Source organism: Symphodus melops, assembly GCF_947650265.1.
Source record: "Symphodus melops genome assembly, chromosome: 7".
Lineage (NCBI taxonomy): Eukaryota > Metazoa > Chordata > Actinopteri > Labriformes > Labridae > Symphodus > Symphodus melops.
In genome coordinates, this window is record NC_136697.1 from 14,285,275 (window position 1) to 14,304,000 (window position 18,726).

The 18,726-nt window shown below is 40.2% G+C and overlaps 1 protein-coding gene across 11 annotated transcripts in view; it reads left to right on the forward strand.

Annotated features, from left to right (window-relative positions):
- ptprsb (protein tyrosine phosphatase receptor type Sb) overlaps positions 1-18,726 on the forward strand; it is a 71,762-nt gene that overhangs the window by 25,652 nt on the left and 27,384 nt on the right. For 6 of the 11 annotated variants that reach the window (XM_079348030.1, XM_079348036.1, XM_079348038.1 and 3 more), the window contains exons 5-6: positions 6,009-6,197; positions 14,296-14,406. In XM_079348030.1, coding sequence (XP_079204156.1) covers positions 6,009-6,197; positions 14,296-14,406 — 300 coding nt within the window. Of the gene's footprint in view, positions 1-6,008; positions 6,198-14,295; positions 14,407-18,623; positions 18,639-18,726 lie in introns of all 11 variants that reach the window. The other 5 variants (XM_079348029.1, XM_079348033.1, XM_079348034.1 and 2 more) reach the window with 1 other exon arrangement.

Genomic DNA, 18,726 nt, shown 5'->3' on the forward strand with positions numbered 1-18,726 from the left:
GAAATGAACTAAAAGATGAATAGACAACCTGTTTCTTAACCAGGACGAATGATAATTTTCTGTGTTGGGGCGTGTGTGCGTCTGTGTTTGGGTGATGGAGAGAGAAATACAAAGGCAGCCAAGAAAAGGACAAAACCTGGATTCATGTTTGTTTGTTTGCATCAAATGCACTTTATGTTTTACTTTGAGAGTGTGTGTGTGTTTGTGTGTATGTCCTTGTGTCCATGTGGGTGTGTGTTTGTGTGCACACGTACGCATGAATTGCATATTTGCCCAGATTCGGTTGGCTCCACTGCCTGGTTTTGGGCAGAGGGCCTGATTGCCCTTCTGCAAACATAACCAGGCCAAATTTACGCTCTTACCCTCTTCATGCACACACTCACACACACACTCACAAAAACACAAAGCCCCAGGGAACAGTGCTGGTCATTCCTTGCCAATGTTCCCCCCTCCATGTGTTGACACACACACTGTTTATATACACACGCTTCATTTTTCCATAGGCTGTCTTATCAATTTAAACAGGAGATGAAAAATAAGCTGTATTTTGGGCGGCAGTGTTTGTGTTTGATAAATGATTCATTTGGTGAAAAGTGTGATCAAGGCCATGGCCGCAGAATCTATTTCAAGCAGCGGCTGACTCATCCAGGAGCCTGGCTGAATACCTGTAGCTCCTTTTCTCCTCTCCAGTGAACTGTACTCCAGTGTCCAGTTCCACTATCTGCTGCTTTATCTGCAGAATATATGCTGCAGTGTGGTATTGTGCTTCTGGTACTTTTTTGTCTATTATAACAACTCTTACTGGTAAAATCTAAGTCTACCTTCTCTACTTATAAGCTCTGAAGGGGTGCTGGTTTTGCTCAGTTAGTAGAGCTGGCACCCCGTAGACGGAGCAGTCCTACAGTCTGGGGGTAATAAGGACTTGTTAGCAGTCTGCAGTCTGTACAGTCCTCGAAGAATCAGCCGTAGGTTTGACTCCCGATCTCGGCCCTCTCATGCTTGTCTGCCTCACTCTCCTTTCCCCACAATTCTTTCTCTTTAGCTTGACTATCAGTAAAAGGCAGAAAGGCAAAACAAGTGATAATAAGAAAAACAAAACATTTATCTGACTTATCGGATTTATCGGATTATAATTAGAGCCGTTTTATCAGATAAATCCGGATTATTTAAAGGTGAAAATGAATACAGGTATGTTAAAGCTCCAAAATGTGGCACCTTGGGCCACTAATTTAAATTCAATAAAATTATTAAAATGAAATGTAGAATGAAAATGCAAAGCATTTTCAAATAGCGAAGGGGAAGTTTTAGAAATGTGTGAAAGGTAAACATGTATTGAATTCAGTGAGTGGCTGTTTGTTGTTCTGTGTCTCTTTGAGAAAAGCTCACTTGACCTTTTGATACAAAATATAATAAAGCATGAGAAAGATCATGTTATTTCTGTAGGAATAAATCTTCTGGTAGCACACATGATTATATGATATGATCATTTATATGAACTAACACAATGGTAGAGAGTACCTCAGGTCACTTGTGTCTTCAAAATGTCAGTGGTATAAAAATAATTTTCAGTTCAAATAGTGCGTTGATGCAGGAGTCCAGATGCCTAATTTAGTGCTGATTCCTGTCCTATAGGGAGAATCTTCATACATTTTGGAGGAGCATCAAACTATTTGCCTTTGACATATTTTAAAGGAGCAATATGTAACTCTGATATGTATGGCACTTAAAATGGGTGCTGCAGTCCAAAGTCAAAACATTGCTGGCTGGCTCTGTCAATGAAGCTTCAGTGTTTAGCCAGCTGTGCATTGGTCTTAAAAACTTTACGTGTTCTAACCTCTCTCCATTTTTCTAAGGCATCTCCAATATTACCATATTTTACCACCTTTTTGGTGGTGGAAGTTATTAGAACAATTCAGGGTTTTTAGTTCAGGTAGAGTAGGTTATATCTGAACTAATTCCCGCTTCCATCTATGCAACACCTGTTTGCTGTTTGCCTGACAAACTAAGGGGTATCCAAAATGGTCATGTAGGGATGCCTTAAAATCACCCAGCTTCTCTGATCAAAGCAACAACAACAAAAAAAGACTATTCAGCACTATATAATTGAAACTTAAAAGGAGAACAAACTGGCTTTTTATTCACATGGTAGACTATTTTAGTCTAGAAAAATGCCTACAAAAGCCCACTGCATCTTTACGTAATAGTACACTGCTGAAGAGGGGCTGTTTAATGCTGCTACAGCAAACTTAAAAACAGCAATTTTGTTGTATTAGTATATATTTGTATCAAATGTTTTTCCTATTCAGCAGTATCTAAAAATATATCCATCCATCTATCCTTGTTTCTCATGTCTTTCCAGTGATTCAGTCTTAGGTCCACCTACACCTTTTATTTTCAGCATTGATAAAGACCTGACTGGAATACAGATCCAGACCCCCCAACAGACATGAACACACACACACACACACACACACACACACACACACACACACACACACACACACACACACACACACACACACACACCCACAGACACACACATTGCTGCACAAGCCCCCAGTCCGCTGCAGTGGCGTGTTCTAATTAACAGCCAGGGAGTCCATGTAGTGGTAGCCAGCAGGCCGATAAAAAGACCATCTGAACCCTCTCAGGAGAGGGGTGGGGTTGGGGAGGGCAGGGGGAAGCAGATGTAGGCCCAGCATATTCCTCTCCTCTGGGGAGCTGGCCTCCTGACCTCTTGTTCGATCTCCCTCCTTCTTCTTTCTTTCTCTACATCCGTGTTTCGTCAATGGCCTTACCAGTGGCCTCCATTCAGGGGGATAATTAGCATCGATCGATTGGGACAGGAGTGGAAATGTGGGTAGATCTGGGAGAGGGTCAGTTTACTGTCCTCCATCAACATAGGTCTTCTTGGCTTAAATAAAGACATTGTGTAGTATGATCCCCATCTGAGCCAATGGTACCAATAATATTCCCAGTATTAGAAATGTCTGAAATACTACCTAAAATGAGTATTGTTAGTACACCAGTCTGATTCGAAGCTGTTATTTATTAGCCTTGAATAAAATGTAACACATTTTACAAGAAAGGTAAATTCAATAAGGCCCATCTTAAACAGTAGCCGACACAGCAAGCAGTGCTCTACTGCCACAATGGATGTAATATTGGAGCGACCGCTAACCTATCTAGCTAAGATTAGCTCAGCTCTGCTTGTGTTAATGTTTGGTTTTCTTTGATTGTTCATGGAGTTAAACACACCCCAATCACTGGAAGCATTCCTTACGCAACAAAAACAAATGAGAAGCATTAAAACACCAAATAAAGCCATTTTACATTTAAAAAAAATCAGCATCTCTCCATCCACTCTTTAACAGACAAAAACAAGAGAGACGTGTTGTTTCTCAAGTCTCTGAGCTTTTTATGAGCCAGGCAATATAAAAATGGCAGTCGTAGTCATATCTCATTGGTGGAGCGATTTTGATATACTATTCTGTTAATTTTATTTATGTCCCATTTCAGTACTGGATGATTTCAGATTCATGTATTGGAATTGGTATCGGTCAGGAGAAAACTGCCATTGGAACATCTCTGACTTAAACCATATTGCATTCAGTCTAAACGCCAGTCTCTCCTTGAAGCTTTGATCCGCTCTCTTGCCTTTTGCGACATTTCTCCTCTCCTTCCTCGTCTCCACTCTGCCATCAACAGCAGCTTGGCATTCCTATCTGACAGTTTGTCTCTCCAAAGCTGATGACTGTGGAAAGAGAGAAGAAAAGAGGGCGATAGATCCTATCTCCACTCAGCCTCTCATCCCCACAGCGGAGTGTGTGGAAGCAGATGGTACGGTTCTCTCATGTGGTTAGGTAGCAGGGAGCCCGGAGAAGAGGAATGAAGGATAAACACACAGACATGTTGACGTGGCTGTGGTCTGCGTCCTGGACTGTGTTTGTCTCCAGATTTATCAGAGATGTTGTGCTTGAGCCACAGCAAACTTTTAGGGGTATTTGGTTGTGCTTGACAATCAAGAGGCTGCGGTGAGTTTGATTTATTAGCCAAGCAAATTACCATCCTGGTAATTGCTTTGCTGCTGTAGGAAGGTGGAATATATAATTATAGTCCCAGGTATGGGGGTGGTGTGTGTGTGTGTGTGTGTGTTTGTTTGAGAGAGAGAGAGAGAGAGAAAGAGAGAGAGAGAGAGTGGGTAAAGGGTAAGGCGAGGAGGAAGCAGGAAGGCTGATGGATGCTTGATTACGTGTCTCGCCATCTGGACTCTTGTCACCAAGATGCTTAATCCCATTCAGCAGAGAAAGAGGGTGTTCATGTGCTTGTGTGTGTGTGTGTGTGTGTGTGTGTGTGTGTTTATTTGTGTGAGTAACGTCCACGCACACACCTTCACTTTCCAGGATATGTGTGGATGTGTCTCTGTACATTATTCTACACTCTGTATAAATATATGAAGATGCTAATCAGAACGCGACGACAGAAACAAATATATTTACACAAACTTCTCCAATGACCCCCTCCACCCCCATCCCACCCCCCGCCGTAATCAGACATTTCCAGTTGCATGCAGACACATCCCAGATCGGCCTCTCTAATCATGGGTACATTTTTACAATTACTGCTAACAAGTCCTTATTACCCCCAGTGCCCTGCCCCTCCTCTTGATCCCAGTTTCTAATTGCTGCTGCTGTTTCTGAGCAGCTCTCTGCATAGTTATTAGACAAGAATCATTACAAGCACACAACACCACAGAAAAACCTCACAGTTCACCGACACTGCCACCACACACCTGTGTTTCTAGGTGAGGAAAGTACTGTGTCTGGGGTGTGTGTGTGTGTGTGGCTATGTTTGTGTGTCACCACTTAAGTCCCTCCTGCTGACTGGGCGGTGTGTTTATCCTCCTGTAGAAACGGCCTGTCACACACACATTCAAACCTAGCTGTGTTTCTTCCAGCCTACAAGATCACCTAATGACTAGCTAGCTGTAGGAAGTAAAACGCAGCTTTGATGAGGAGGGATATTGTGGCCTGGCTGTCCTCGCCGGCAGCAGCTCCACTTTCAAAGGCCTGCAGATGTTAAGGGGTGGGGGTGGGTTTGGGGGTGGTGGTGGTGGTGGGGGTGGGGTGGGGTGGGGGCTGGCAGTGACAGTGGCTCTCACATCACTTTGTCAGTAGGCAAACATTCAATGCGTGGCAGGGTTGACTCCATCTCTGCTCTGGCAGATAAACCAGCCATTTGTGTTTAGAAACGCTCAACTGTCATCAACATGCAGAGTACACACGTTTGTAGAAAATGGTCCCAGTGACTTTGCTCCAAAATTAAGAATGAGCACCCCTGTCGCTCTCTAAACAACACTGACACTAACCTCAACAATAGCCCTTTTTACACTTGAACACCTGGCATTTTAAGATCATTTCAGGACACTCAGACCCTGATATTTAGGAACATGTCTGATTGGGGGAGGGGGGCGGGACTTTGAGTTAAATATTCTATCTCATCCTGCACTCCTATACTGCCCCCCTTCCACAACCAAAGCTATTGAATGCCCCCTCCCTCCATATATCCCACTAAGTATCTTAGCTTTGGTTTTCTTTTTGTGTATACTGCTTACAGAATGTTGGCATGGGAGCACACTAAGACACGATGATGAAACATGAACTTCCAGAAATGTGTGTCTTGGTATGCTTGTTGTTCGCACATTAAGCTGATGTATTCCAATCAACTTTATGTATATGCTACATTTACCAAAATATTGTAAGGTGAATTAAATGAGTTGAAAGAAAAACCCACTTTAAAAAAGGCCCATGTGTGGAAGTTAACGTTGAGCTTGAAGTACTCCATGTCTTAAATACCCCAGAGCTACCATCAACGTTCTTACAATTTTTCCTTCTCAATTTAGTCATAGTTTGCCCAACTTCTGACATCTTCAGAAGAATGATATTGATGCTGCTTCTGTTAATTTTTTTTTTTTTTTTTTTTTTTCTTCTTTCGCTTCATCCTTCCAGAGGACCTGTTGCCATTTGGCTTTCCCAGTATAGACATGGGTCCCCAGCTGAAGGTGGTGGAGCGAACAAGGACGGCCACCATGCTGTGTGCTGCCAGCGGCATCCCGGACCCAGAGATCTCCTGGTTCAAAGACTTCTTGCCTGTGGACCCCAGCTCCAGCCAGGGTCGCATCAAACAGCTCCGATCAGGTGGGACATATGAGCATTTACTGTCAAATAACTTTATTTGGAAAGATGTAAACAAACAGTGCATCTAGAGCTTAGCATTGCTATCAGGTAAAATCCCTGTTGCTCTAAATTTGGTGATTATCATGTTTTAATTAGGATTGAGGGATTACATGCTCCTCTCTGAGTTTATCTGCATCCTTTGGGGGTGTAAAACCTTTTTAAAGCCAATTTTTATAAAAGGATAATTGTGCTGTCCTTAAGCCATTAAAATGCTGGGTTTTTTTTATTAACATTAGGGAGAGAAGATTAGAGAACGATGACACTTAAAAGGGAGAAATCTCTTACCATGGTGGATCATAAACGCCAAACAACAGCAGCATTAAAATGAAAAGTCTCACACACAAGGGGGTTAAAAAAAAAAGTCAACAAACAACTTTAAATTCAGAGTACTTTGAAATAGTAATAATCAATCCACCTCAGAAAGAACCATAGTTCTCTTTGCTCAGATTTCAAAATCAATGCATAGTGATGGGAGTTTCTCCACATTAGGTTTTGAACTGTTGCTTCTCTTATCTTTTGAGCCTCCCAGACTGAGAGAGAGTGTGAAATGAACTCTATATGTAAAAGCACTTTGCCTCCTGGGACAGTAATAGGGAAAATAAGGATTTTCTTTTTTGCGCGCGTTTGTGCTGACGGATTGAGGAATGGAAACAGAAGAATAACATCTTTTGTTTAAGACAGTTTGCTCAGCTTTGTTTATGCTCTCCTGTATGGATGATACAGTGTCTCCTGGAGATGGCAGACATGTATTTTCTCAGCTGTTCCCTCTCAGCCGTCCTCAGGGGGAATGAAAGTGATGGCGAAGTGAAACCATTTTGTTGTCTCTTCATCCATATTCTCGGTGCTGCTGCGTCCTGCCAGTTGCCATATCTTCCTGCTGTCAGCCAATAGCCTTCACCGATCACTAGTCCCTTCCATCAGCCTTGTGCAAGAGTCTGTGTGTGCTCAGTTAAACCTGGCTTAACAGAATGAAGTTTATGATTTTTACTGTTTCAGCGCCTGGCAAGCCTTACAAAACATTTTGTATTTCAAGTAACTGATTTCGATCAAACATGATATTCTAACAAAGTCATAGAAAGTGGACTTATTAGTTTTACTGCATTAAAAGATGGAAGACATGATGGCTCTAAAAATAACAGGACAGGACATCAGTCTCTTATTAAAGCAAAATACATGTCAAATGAATTTTACTAAAACATGGTTATTAAAGTTGTTTGATATCATTTTGAAAGTAACATTTTCAGAGGAGTTTAGTCTAGATGGTCTTGATGACACAACAGGGGGTTTAACACAATGATTGACGGCTCTGTTGGCTCACAGAACGACCACTAACATAGAATTCATTACATTTTCCATGACCTCAATTATCTGCTTCAAACTGACACAATATTCTGTTCTGCCGTGGATTTCCCTGGAATGAGGGACCTGTGCAGTTTCATGTTGAAGTCAATGCATGTTGTGGTTTTAGCGGAAAGGGGGAGAAGGTCAAAAGTAAGTAGAGCATATCCTGGAACTCTTGCTTTAGACACAACAGGAGGATGGATGGACGCTTGTCCACCTCTGTATACATCCAGGTTTTACCTAGCTAGTCTATCACTGCTAGAAACACAGGAAATGGTCTGAAATGTAAATCAGTGGCTACATAGCACCACATATAATGCACATCTACATGTCCTCAGCAAAAACTCAACTGTAGACGACATTAAAAGAAAGGTTCTCATTGTCTTTACTGGGAGGTAAAGCTCTTAGCCTTGGTTCTGCAGTGCAGTATGAAAAGGACAAAATTAGATCAATATGTATACAAATGCATGTTAGTATTGTGAGGATTAGTAGACCTAGCCTACCAAAACAACAGGGAAGAAAACTCTTTGGAAAAAAAGGTTTGGGGATGAGGACTTTGTTTGACGTACATAATGCTATTACGGATAACGAGATTGGCACGGGCTCCTGGAATTTGATCAAATCCAATAAAGAAGAACGCAGAGACCTTAACATTAATCCAAAACGGAAACAGATCTATCCGGAATCATCTACAGTGGGTCAATACATAGTACATACACAGGCTGATGCAGGCCTGAGCAGAGTGTTTTCCAAATGTAAGCTGTGGTACAACGAAACCTAATAATGTGCACCGTAATCTTGGAATTAACATGTCTGTATGTGCTGATGTTTGCTCCATTCATGAGCTCCATCAAGTACAATTTTAAATGGCTGGAGAATCACTTGTAAGTGCCATTCACAACGATTCAACATATTAAGAAGTCTAAAACTTGTGAAGCCTGCGGGTTGCGATGACATGCTGCTGTGATTGGCCAATAAAAGTGTTGCGGTGGGTTTAACAGATGAGTACAGTAAGGGAGTTGTTGCCCACTCTCTTCCAATTTAAGCTTCTACACCCATTCCTGTTATATTTTCCAGTAACATACTGATGTGTTAATACCTACACTGTGTGGTACAGAGTATGTGAAGTGTAATTGCCTCCGTGTAATACTCTGCAGTAGGTGTGGGTTACAGTTTGTGTGGTGAAAGTCGTGCTGCTGCTTGGAGGCGTGCGAGACAATAAATTCACAGAGACGACCCAAAACTGAAGCTCTGCTGTCAGGAACATAAGGTCTATGCTAGAGGGAACTGTATACTGACTGTTTTATAAACTACTAATTGTGATAAACACTATGCAAACATTTTTTATTCTTGGCTCATAATTCATGAGAAAGCTTTGGTGGCCTTGGAGCTACAAAACAAAGAAGCTCTTTCAAAAACTTCCATGCGTTTTAGTTTTTCTTGTACTCCTTTCTGTCATTATTTTCATTCCTATACAGCTCTGTGAATACTTGTTTTCGTAGCTGTAAATGTGTAAATAATTTAACAATCCATCACAATGAGTTTCACTTGGTGTGTTTTGAGGCTCATTTTGCCCTCTATAGGGTGTCACACAGAGACATGACACTGATTCACCGGTACACAACGTTAGGCCACATTTCACATCAATGAAACAGTAGCAAGACAAATGGGCTGAGTGCGATTCACCGCAGGCTTTAATAGGATTTCAAATCACCAAAAGCATCACAAAGCCAAACAACAAAATGCACTGTATAATGAACCAAACATTGCAGTGAAATGACTTGGAGGAAATCAATTACACCTAAGCTAAGGCACAAAATAGCAGCGAGATGTGTTATGGATGAAACACTCCTTTAAAATCTGTTTAATGAGGGCACCTTCCAAGCAGCGCCTCTGATTTAGTGGACGGCTGCCAGCTCTCATTGGAGCGCAGCCAGGAATCTGTTTCAGGCTGCAAACATTGTTTTCACTCGGTCTTTCCTTTTCTTTCTCTGCTGGAAATATTTTTTACAGTCCATATGGGTCAAGATGAAGACAAATGACATTGAGAATAGCTGGGCTGAAATCCCACTAAAGGAAACTCTTAGCCACTTTAAAACCCATAAGTATCCATCATCGGTGGTGTCCGCCTTCTGCAGGTAACTGTCCAAAAGGTGACAGTCTTGAACGCCAGCTTCCTGTGGGTACAAACATATGGTGCGCTATAGAGATGAACTTCCAAACATTTTTATGTCTCGACTGAGGGTTCCATCTATTTTTCCGTGCCATCTGCTGCACTGATTTAGATGTGCGTGAGGAGAGCTGTGACAAGTGATCCGTCTATCTTTGACATTTGGGATGAGATCTGGAGAGTTTACCTAAGCACTTAACAGCCCTCGTAGACCCTTGCTGTAACAGATGGCGAGCAATATGCACCCTGAGGTGGACTGCTGGGTAATGGATGGATCTATCCTGGCTGTGATCTGATCAAAGGTCGTGGTTATGGTAACGGTCACTATTTTGCATGTCACTGTTATATTGAGCAATAATTGGAAATGTACCTCTGAACAGGAATCTCCAAAAATGGTTTGCCACTTTTTAAAGACTGGTTCTTTGGTCACGACTGACTCAAAATATTTTGTGTTCAGCACTAAATATCTCTGCAGAGATTTTATTTTTGGTGCAGCCTGTTCATCTGCTTGTTAGTCAGCGGGATCTCTCCAAAACAGATTTAAGTGAAATTTGGATGGGAAATTAGGACACTTGCCAAAAAAAACAAGTCATTTATTATTGGTGGACGTCCAGAATGTTTTAAAAGGAAATCCTTTCACAGATAAAATGTCAGATGAGAACTGACAGAAAATATGTAATTAAAAGATGTTTTTTTTTTTCCCTGTTGTGTGTCATAGTTAAACACTAATACAAAGTGCTTATCGAGCTCTAACGTCCATTTTATGTTAATGTCGAAAAAATCAAAACCAACAAAGGGCTTTAATTATAATGATTATTTGTGTTATTGATTAATCTGCTTCATCTAGTTTAAGATTAAACTGTTCCATAGCTTTAATAGCTTAAGTTTACCCTATTATGAGATAACAGCAGGTGTATTTTATTCAGTGATTTGCACACAAAAAAAGGTTAATTGATGATACGTTCAGAATAAATAGTTGGAGATTTCAGTGATCTGATAGTTCGACTATGGACTGGTTAAGTCTAAATAAGCTAAAAGTATTGTAAACTCAAAAGTTACTCAACATATTGTTTCATAATGTCTTGTCGTTAATGTGTTTATGGTGATGTTCATGCTGAACATAAAAGAGACTGACAGATACTATACGGATGCCTCTTTATGACCTACAAACACAAAGAGAGCATCAGTGGCAACATTTAAAACATGCTTTATAACAGTTTTGATTGCTTGTAAAAAAAAAAAAAAAAACATCCTCAGGGTATGTGTAAATAATGAGGTAAAGCCAATGTAGAAACAGCCTTTGTTTACATTTTCCATCGTAAAGATTCACATCGAGTGACACTTTCGACTGGTAGATAGGGTCGAAAGTATCATACACTTTGAAAGGCAAGAAGGGATTTTTTATTGAAATTAGAAAACGTTAATTAAATGTGCACAGGACAAAATCACCAAAGCAATAAACGGTACCGCTTTCTCCACAAGGGGGAGTCAAAATCAATGCAAACTAAAAGTTCCTTTCAGGAGCTTTAAGTCAGTATGTTGCAGTATAAATAACTCCAGTCTGTCTGTAAGTAACATCTGGTCCCCCCAGTTAAAACTCCCTGTAAGAGATAGAGTCCAGGTGATCAGTCTGACCTACATGTTCTGGCAGAGCGATCAGGTTAGCACTATCTGTTGTTATCCGATCGGCAGAGTCTCTGCCCAGAAGACATAATACACCCTGTGCAATTTCACTGCAGCTCAATTTACTGAAGTCACATCTCATTCTGGGTCTGTCAGCAGCTAACACACTCACTAACAAACTGCTCTCCGTCTCTTTCTTTTTCTCTGTTATCTCTCACTTTTTACAGTTTTCTCCTCACCGACTGTCATTACACTTGTTGCCAGATATCCGCCTATTCCGTCTGTTGAGGCATACATGGTGATATGTGCATATATATCCTGAACACCGTATAGCAAGAGCTTGTTTTGCATAGAAGAAGATTTCATTTGTGGATTTCTAAATTTGTGTTGATGGTTAGCCATATGAGCTGCTTCCAGCTGTCAGATGAGTTCTTGTTTGCAGAGCTCCACCTGTCCGGCTCCATCTCTCCTTCACTCTTTCTTTCTCCTCGCGCTTCTTTCTCCTTCTTGAGAGGGGAGCTGGGCTTGTGGAGCAGATCATTATTCCTGTTTATCTCCCAACTCGGCTCTGTACCACGGGGAAATGTGAGATAGCGAAAAAGGGGAGGGCACGTGCCGTTTTTTCTTTCATGTAATCTAGTAGGCAGAAGCGAATGGATGACAGCTCCAGCTAGCAGGACTTCATCCAACTAAACACTCACACACACGCTCACACATTTGTGCCCTTGATTGCATAACAAGTTAAACTTTTCCCTCTAAGCTTCAAAAACAAGGAGTTTAAACTTCAGCATGTACCGATCAGCTAATGTGGAGACACACACACACACACACACACACACACACACACACACACACACACACTCTCTCTCTCTCTCTCTCTCTCACTCTCTCTATGGAGCCTTTTAGTGCTTAACTGGTCGGCTTTTTAAGATTTAATCAGTGAAAGCTTTTCTCTCCATTAGGATAACACACCATGTGTACCATCTATGTCTACTTGGGTGTAAAAAAAACTGTCATTATATGAACTCAAGTATTAGATTTATTTTTAATCATCATGCAACTGGTGATCATTTTCCCTCTCAATCTTCTCCATATTAAAGTGTTGATAAATCGATTTTACTGCTAGGTCTATAACGTGTCAGAAGGAACATTTCATTCCAGAAAATACTGCTTCTAATAAGGAACCAATAGTGATATTATTTTCTATTCAACTTGTTGATTGATCAGATCATCTTTGTGTAGCTTTAAACCTGTTTATCAATGCTTTGCTTCTCCAGAGGGCAATATTTAACTCTTATATCCATGACTTCTCTCGCCTTTGTCTAAATTGTAATACAGTATATCACATGCACATCATATTAACTTAACTTAAATTAACTTGTAAAAATATGAACTTTAAAACAACTACCTAATGATATGTAGTTGTTGACCTTGGAAAAAAATAGTTTTTGTTTGAGAAAAAATCCTCAGAGTAAAGGTGAGTAAGATCAGAGTCTTTAGAGAAAGTTTGTTTTAATATTTATTTGATCTTTATGCTGTATTCCCTTTTGTCAGTGAACACAATTTAACATTCTTTTTGCAATTAAAGCCAGAAAAAAAGTCATTAAAGACATAATTTCTTACTCTTTAATGGGCTGTCTAGCATTGCACATAGTTTGATGGTTTTTCATTAGAGCTTGAGTGCAGGACTATAACGTATAATTAAATGGGTACATTAAATTCATTGTCAAACAAACTCTGCTCAATAAGCCTATCACCAGCTAAATCTGTTTTTCTCCTCTGTATTTGAATCTGGTATCTGTAACATCCCCACTCTTCCTTTTGTAGACGTTTTTCACATCAGCTAGAAATCAGAATGTAGAAATAATTTTTATTTTGGTTTTTTTTATTAGTTCTCAAAAGCAAAATCAACGTCAAAGAACAAACATACTATGTGCTTGGTTTCTCTCTAAATCTGTATATCTCTCTGACATTGGTTATAAGCCAGATGCCTTTTTCCCAGCCTCCCAATCAGATACACACATTGTCCTGTGTTTGTGCAGTTAATCAATGTTCCTTTTTGTGTGTTGTGTGCGTTTTGAGTTGTCTTTTTTTCCCTCTGCTCTTGCAGCAGAGTGTAATCCATGGTTCTGTGCTTCCTCCTCAGGCTTCATGTCAAAGTCAGTTTCAGATGTGATGAATGTGACAGAGCAGGCTGCAAGAGCAGAAAAATCACTGCTGGTAATTCAAAAGGCTGTTAGCAAAAAAAAAAAAAAAAGCAGTGAGAATAGCACTGTGTGAAGGCAAAGAAACAAAAGAATACCTGACAAGGGCTGTGTGTAATTATAGCACATTTAGGGAGACACTGTTTACCATGCTGGGATCAGGGGAAGAGGATAAAAATTGAAGAAGTGAAAGGAACAAGTTGAGAAGTTAAAGAGCATCGTCAGGTTGTTGCCGTGGGGGGAAGTTGTATAGCTGCTGCCAGTTTACTGCCAAGATAGTAACAGGCTTTCTTCACCGCAGCAGTGCTGAAGGAGAGGAATCACTTAAAAACTATACAACAGAAGATCCTTTAAATGTCACAGAAGTTTATAAAAAAAAGTCATTTTTGGACTTGACTTCGAAACTTTTTGGAATGAATTTAGGATTTTTGAATGTGCTACAATTTGTGTTTGAGGGAAGAGATCGCAGTCATACAATGTTATTTCCCTGGTACTTTTTGAGAGCATATTGTTCAGATGCTCTGCTGAACTGAATTTATTAGTTAAAGAAGAGGATATGCCTGAGGTCAAACTTGCCCAGAAACAGACCAGCAGACAAATGTTGCAGGATGAAAAACAGAAGATGCAAAGCCGACAGCATCAGGGACATTTTTTCTGCAAACTCAACTAAACATCTTTATTCCTGTCTTTCTTTCTCTCGCTGTCACTTTTTGTCTCGCAGGAGCCCTGCAGATTGAGAACAGCGAGGAAACCGACCAAGGGAAGTACGAGTGTGTGGCCACCAACTCCCAGGGGGTGCGCTACTCCTCCCCTGCCAATCTCTACGTGCGAGGTAGAACATTATCACATAACACGTGCACATCACGCACACACATGAAGGACAAAACAGGCAGAAAGTCCCTACATTTAAGGTGCTGCTATAAATAATCTCTTTTCCATAGCTGTGTTTTTACTGTGAAGAAATACTACTAACCCATTCATTGTCTGCAGTATTTGTTGACTTTGTTGTTTCTCACAACCACCTTTAACAAGTCCACCTTAAACCTTGGTGCGAGCCCATACTATAGAATCAAATTGAACAACAAGTTGGGGACACACCTCGGTTTAACTGCATGGCAACATCACTGATCTGTCTACTAAAATGGTTTCTGTACAAGAGGCAGATTAAGAGAAACGTATGCACAAAAAATGTACAAGTTTGGTTGAACTTCTGAATAATTGGAAACAATCAGGAATTAATTAAAATTTTGAAATATATTGTAACACCCACTTGATCCCTGTCTAATGGATCTAAGTTTGGACTGTGGGTGCTAATTGGCTGAACAACCACAACCAATGTTCAGATTTACAAGTTCTTCTTTTTATTTAAAGTGCGTTATTAGAAGTGTGTATCCGCTGTGTGTGTGTGTGTGTGTGTGTGTGTGTGTGTGTGTGTGTGTGTGTGTGTGTGTGTGTGTGTGCGCGTGTGTGTGTGTGCGTGCGTGTGTGTGTGTGTGTGTGTGTGTGTGTGTGTGTGTGTGCGTGTGTGTGCGCGCGTGTGCGTGCGCGTGTGTGTGCGCGTGTGCGATGCATAGGTGCGAGTGGCTTTGCGCTGGCCGTTTTTATTCTCTCTGTGTTTCCCCGTTCTCTCTCTTCCCCCTCACGTCATTGTGTTCTGCATCAACCCCCCTCCATACCTCAGAGCTTCGAGAAGGTTGGTGTGCTCTTTCTTTTCTTTTGTTGCTCCTTTGTTTCAGAAAGATTTTATTTATTGAAACAGAGAGAAACAAAAAAGAAAAAATACAAAAAGTCATGTTAAGGATGTCAGAGTAGATTTAAAGGTGAAGTAGTATTGTCTGAAAAAATTAAGATTTGATTTTTCTACCATGAATATGATGATGATGATGGTGATGGTGATGATGGAGAAGTGGTCTGCCTACGCAGCAGAGTGCATTGACTGCATTGTGAGGCCTTGTGTGCAGAACCCTTGCTATTGCCTTCAATCCCCGATCAATGTTTTCTGCATGGTATGATCTTGTTGTCATGGAGACCCAAGAATTGGAAGATTAAAATGAGGCGATGTTTGCATGAAGGAGTGAGAGAGAAAGAGAAAGGAGCACCGCTTGCATGTTTGTTGACTGACGGACTGACACAAGAGCATGGCACAGTGTGATCACACCTATTGATATGCTCAGACTGTGATAATAAAGAATGTGCTGTCTTGTCATGTCTTGCAACTGTCCCTCTTTTTTCTGCCTTTGTGTGTCACAGCTTCCATGCCATCACATCTTGTCCAGTTCTGCATTTGTTGATGGAAATCTTGCACTTGCTGTCATGCTTGTACTTGCTCTGTGTTGACCTGTGATGTGTTGTGCAGTTTTGTAGGAGAAGCTTTAGTTTTTATTGCCAAATTCTTGACATCAACCCAAGATGGTAAGAGAACAGTCGCTTTAAAAGAAATGAACTAAGTATATTTTCATTTATAGGTATACCCTTATTTAGTGCAGTTTGTGTTTATCTAAGTATGATTTTGATGTATTTTAAATAATTAAATAACCGTCACTTTGACCAGTGACGGCCTATACACATGAAGGCATCAATAATAATGTATATAATAAGGTAAACATCCCAGTTAGATGGTACATTTATTCCTACATTTTTTTTTCTGAATTAAAGTATTAATTTCAAAGAATAATTTGCAATTTAAATCTAACCAATCCTTTTTAGAGTTAAGTCTCCTCTGTATTTACAGTGGACGTATTAATGTTTCAGGTATGAGCAGTACTGTAGCTATTGGCAGCTAATGCCAGCTAGCTTAAGCTCATGTCAGGATGTTTTGTGGGATTTTTTTGTCACTGACATTACTCACAGACGCTATCTAAGTCTTTTCTACTCTTCCTGTCACGCTATATTTTAGCATTAGACAGTCAATGTTTAGCTTGAAAATACACAATGTGGCTTTATGCTACTACTTTAGCATTTATTAGTTCACTTGTTCATGCCATGCTGATAAACAAAAAAACAATTTAGTTTAAAAAACACTGTATTTCACACATTAGCTAGTCTATACCGCACTTGATAAAACATCAACAGGGTAGCTCTAAAAGTTTGTTTTATGCTTGAAATTAGCATTTAGCTTCAGCATGTAAATGCCACAAACAAAAAAAAAATACAAATTGAGTGTTAGAAAAATCCTTTAAAATACTTCTAATGGTCATTTTTATATGTTGGTAAAAGTTAAGAGTTGAATACTGACAGAAGATTTATTCTTACACTGAAACAACAGTGTTCAAATGTAAAAAAAAAAAAAAAAAAAGAAGAAGAAAAAGAAAAAGAAAAAAGCAATATGCCTATCTAATATTTAATGTTATGGTGAATGCTATGTCCTGGCTGTTGCTATCTTTGCCAAACACTCAGACACGCCTCTGTTGACTGACATTTGAAATGAATCATATCCATTCACATTTTTAGATACTGGGTGGGGGATATTAATGATGGCCTCGCACTACAGTGGTTAATGAAAGCCGTGTCCTTGAGACAGACCGAATGGTGCTGCGTAAATGTCAGCTCAGTGACGCTGCTGCTGATCGGGTACAGAGCAGTGCGGAGATCCAGCGGTAATCCTTCTGGCTGTGCCAAGGTCTCCCCAGTCTGTAGCCTCCAGACTCCCTGCAGAGAACAGGACTAATGATAGCTCTGCTAATAAAGATTTAGGCTCCTGGCTCTCTCAAACTGTATAGAAAATGGAGGGGAATCATACAGGCCTGCTAGATTAACTTAAAGCTGGGGGCTCTTTGAGCATGTGAAGGATTATCCCTTGTTATGCGCTCACTTCATTGTAAAGTCCTCGTCTGTGTCTCTGCAGTGGATTCTTCAGTCTTTTGTCTCTCTTGACCCGACTGATATTTTTGTTAGAAATACTCTTGCTGCTGCGGTCATGGTTCATTAAACGATCATATGGAGTCTTCACCTTCATCCTGCTCTTCCTCATATTACCACACTAATATATGCTTAATGGACATCTTTTTTGTCAATACTCACACTATAGGTTTTAAAAAACTCAGAATGAAAAAATCATGTTTTGTCAGGCTGCATATCTGCGTTGCCTGTCTTATGCATGTCTATGTGTCATGTCAGTCAGCATGTACATATGAGGAGATGCCTGCCTAATCATGTCTGTTCTCTAACAGATCTACCTGTTTTTGTCTCTTTGTCTCTTTCGTGTCTTCAACTTCTGTATCCAATTCTGGGTATCTTCCCTTTTCTTTAGTTATTGTCATGCTAAAAGTACTCCAAATGTTTTGTCATTGCATCTTTTTTTTTATTATTATTTGTTGAAATTATGTTAAAAAATAATTTAACTTCTATCTTCTTCTTTGAGTAAAGGGGATGTGGCCCATGAAGATTCCAAGTAATGATGTTACACATTTTGGAGTGGAGGTCATGCAGATATTTACCCATATTTATTTATCCATTCTTATTTATTTATTTGTTCCTGTATTTTGTATAAAACAATCTTAATAAGGCTTTTTGATTGGCTTCTGTAGGCGTTTACTTACTTTTTTATTTGTTATTTTAAGTCTTTTTGAGTTGTACATATGTTGCTTTCCCACTTTCATGTTTTATTATACATACTACCTATCTAGTATTTCGTTGAGTTTTGGTTTGCGACTATGTTTCTGCTCTCTGTCTGCCCCCCTTCATTCTCTCCTCCCATGCAGAGATGTTTGTCCGTTTCTCTCTCTATTTCCTGTCTTGTGCCCCTCGGGTATCCTCTTTTTCGTCTTTGATCCTTCAATATCCGTTCTCTACTATTCTTTCTTTTCTCTTACTTTTAAAGCACCTTTTCTGAATGGGCCTGACTCTGGTATATAGCCGTGTTTTAAACATAGATCCATGTGTTTTCTTCTTCCTCGCTCCTCTTTTCTTCCCCCCTTTTTCCCTCCTTCCCCTAAAACCCTCTTCTAATCCTCTCTTTATCTCCACTTCCCTGTCTTCTTCCCTCCTTTCCCTCTACCCACCCTTTTTTTCTCTTCTTCTTCTGCATTCTGTCCGCACCCTGATGTGTAGGAGCGACAGACACATGTACATAAGTTTATTAACTTATAAACATGCACATACTACCTCACATATCTCTCTTTTTGCTCGCACTTGTTCTTTCCTGTTCTGCCTC